Here is a 3,248-nt window from a genome sequence, read left to right on the forward strand (position 1 = left end):
AGATACTACCCGAGACTCACCAGGGAGGCCATCGAAATATTTAAACACCAAAACAATTTCAACAGAAAAGAAGAAATTACGGCACTCAATCCAGATTAGAAGCGCGTTTTGCGCCAAACAGCATGTGCGCCGAAGCGTTGGAACCCCCACCCATCTCCCACGCATGAGCACACACGGCTGGGCGGCATAAATACGACTGGGGATCCAGCAGTATCATTCTTAGTCGGAAAGCACGGGAGATCACTTCGCCCACAGCCTCATCGCCTTTGAAAATGTCCACCGCAGTTGTGGACGAAACGTCAGGAAGAAATTCCTATAGACCACGGCTTCAAAGCCCGGAAAACATTCCTAAATGTAATAGAGCATCTGTTGGATATTCTCTAGAAGTGCATTATAAATTGCATGCATTCTTTTCTAAAGCCCGCTGTTGTTTACCAGTTTTATATATTTTTGTTTTATTTTGAAATGTGGCTCTGGTAGCAAAAAATGCTTTCAGCGAAATGGCAAAATACGAATGTTTTTCGTGAAATTTAGGTGGGGGGCAAGTGAACGTTCTAAATAAATAATATGAAAGTTAGATCAAGCTGATGAACTCGAATAAAACATTACAAATAACTACTTAAATGTAGAAAAAGAATAAATATCTACTAATAACTGTCCCAGATCTTTACTAGAAAAACAACGAAAAATGAGAGAAGAATAGTTTTCGTCCTACGATCAGCATTTTCACCAATTCAATAGAAAAATTAATATGCACATTTTTAACTGCTTGATCGTTTATTAATTTTGTTTAACATTGACATTTTTTATTCGAATACTTCAAAAAATTAATATTTTATTGTTCTCTTTAAGATCTCAAAACTGATATGTAGTATACTATAGGGATGGTCGGTATTTAACGTAACCGCTGAAATACCAGTGTTCCAAGTGTACAAAGTAACATGTTACTTTTGAAACCGCATGTTGAAAACTAATACCAAAGTGAAACTGCAACGTTGTAACACCTCTAGTGTAGTAAGGCTTTGGCTCCAATTACATGTTGTCAAGATTTCTTGAATGTTTTACTCTAATATTTGTTTGGCTTTAAGCCGCAACCTACATTTTTTAATTTTCGTCTACATTTCCGCTTTCCGAAAATTGCATTACTGAAGGAAAGAATAATATTATATGAATTATTCGGTAAATTAATCAGTAACACTGATATTTATGCACAATTTAGCTTCATACGCCTTTTTCAGCCAGTTAATATTTTCAAAAAAAACTTAATATCTGTTAGTTGAAAAATGCTGTTTTAGTATATGGGTAGTATAGAAAATGGAAACTGTGGATACGTTGCACAAAAATTTTGTTACAGAAAAGCAAATATTTCAAAATTTTAGGAAATGTAAATGTGTGTTAATTAATATGAGAGGAAGGAAGACAAGCTAATTAATATGAGATCATAGTTCAAAAATAAAAAAAATCTGATATTTACGATTTGAGCACTTACCATCAGGTTCAGTAAGACTATATTGTCCCTGTACAAAATCTCCATTTCTGGTCTCGATCTGAGCTTTGCTGTCTCCAGTTAAGCTGTCCTGAACGTCGTAACCGAAAGAATATTGCGGATTTACATCGTAAGTGGCATCGGATAGCCGAGCTACAGCAATAGGAGCAGCGACTGCTGGTGCAGCTAAAACACGTGCAGACGGGACGATCACGGCTGACTGCACTAGTGAAACTAGACCGATGAAGCAAAGCAAAAACTGAAAGAAACGAAAAAAATGTATACAAGATGGAATAGTTCGTAAAATTCGACAAGTTTCTGAAGAATTCAAGAAGAATTCTGATATAACACATTACTTTATGAGAATCTTATTAGCCAGTTGGGTGTGGTAAAGAAGAATAAATTTATTTTAAATGTACTTTTTCGTTATGGTGTAGAATGGATTAGGGTTGCTGAATCGAGAGCTTGCTGGTATGACCAAAATTATGATTAATACACATCATTTAAGAATGTCAATATAAAGAAACATTGAAAAAGGAAAACAGGTACTTAAACAATGTAAAATTTAAGTAGAATGGGAAGTTTGCTCTTTCAAGCAAAAAAATGTAAAAAGCACACTACAACACCGAAATATATTGTTATGTATTTCGTGCATGTATGACAATTTTAGGATTTCAATTTTTGTCGAATGAAAATTTTCAAACAACTATCTAATTACAAAACTGTTATGTGCTTATTTTCAAAAACCGATTACATTAATGCGTTTAAGCAATTTAGCTTAATGACATTAGAACTTTAAATTTGAATCATTCATTTGTTTGTTGGACCATCTTGTTAATAAAGTCAAATTTAATAACAGAAAATATTCAAAACCCAAAAGGAAAACTACACGAATCAGCTGACTGAACCAATTGATTAGAAAGCTTGCACTTCTGTTAGAAGATATAAGTATTCTTAACAGCCTTTTGCAAGCATTTATTTCCTTAATCGCTTCGTTGGAAGATTGGCTTTCTTAGTTACACAGCATCTACTTGCATAAAGATAAATGCTCTCTGAAAGAAATGTTCGAATAAAATGAGTTTCCGTCCTGAAATATTTTACAACTTTAATTGAATTTTATAAGTGTGGAATTTCTGTAACTAACAGTTGTTGATGTGCAGTTCGTTGAGCTCTAAAGCCATTTTCTCGAATCAAAGTTTTAAGTTGCTGATAGCTAGTTTTGCTGGTTTCGGATATAACATAACATGACACGAAAAGCTCATATGTCTCTATATAATTAATTACTTTAGAACAGATCTTGTCTTATGAAAACTAAAAATTATTGCCGCAACAACCTAATACCTGTCACATGCAGATTCTATACAAATTCGTCGAGTATTCGATTTGAATTTCAATGTATTACAATGGCCTAATCGTGTTTAAACCTACTAGACATAATAGAAATTAGTATTCCCATCTCGATGTTAGGCGGTAATAAACGTTGGGTCGTTACTTTAATTATTGAGGAGTTACGACAACGGAATGTGTTAAGGCTGTCTGCCTGTAAAGTACGTGCAGTTTTCACATGTATCGTGGAAGAAATCAACTAGGGTAATCTAGACAGATGTAGACAATGCACAATATTACTAAAAGTTTTCGTCGTTAGCCTACGTTAGTAGAAAAACTCTATATAAACTTCATCCTTTAATTAAATGCCGCGTTTCGAAGCCAGCTTTTTTGTTAATTAAGTTAAAGAGTAATTAATCTCTTAACAAAGTATGTA

At 33.9% G+C, this 3,248-nt stretch overlaps 2 protein-coding genes across 7 annotated transcripts in view; one reads left to right on the forward strand and one right to left on the reverse strand.

Moving 5' to 3' along the window:
- The window catches only part of LOC109533899 (disks large 1 tumor suppressor protein), a 476,297-nt gene that overhangs the window by 302,627 nt on the left and 170,422 nt on the right, over positions 1-3,248 (forward strand). The gene's annotated exons all lie outside the window — the stretch shown is intronic.
- LOC109534931 (larval cuticle protein A2B) overlaps positions 1-3,248 on the reverse strand; it is a 13,547-nt gene that overhangs the window by 6,403 nt on the left and 3,896 nt on the right. The window contains exon 2 of the mRNA XM_048670220.1: positions 1,490-1,745. Within this exon, the coding sequence (XP_048526177.1) occupies positions 1,490-1,745 (256 nt within the window). The remainder of the gene's footprint in view (positions 1-1,489; positions 1,746-3,248) is intronic.

This window comes from Dendroctonus ponderosae, unplaced genomic scaffold (assembly GCF_020466585.1).
Source record: "Dendroctonus ponderosae isolate FM_Combo_2020 unplaced genomic scaffold, Dpon_F_20191213v2 Dpon_F_20191213_1, whole genome shotgun sequence".
Taxonomy (NCBI): domain Eukaryota; kingdom Metazoa; phylum Arthropoda; class Insecta; order Coleoptera; family Curculionidae; genus Dendroctonus; species Dendroctonus ponderosae.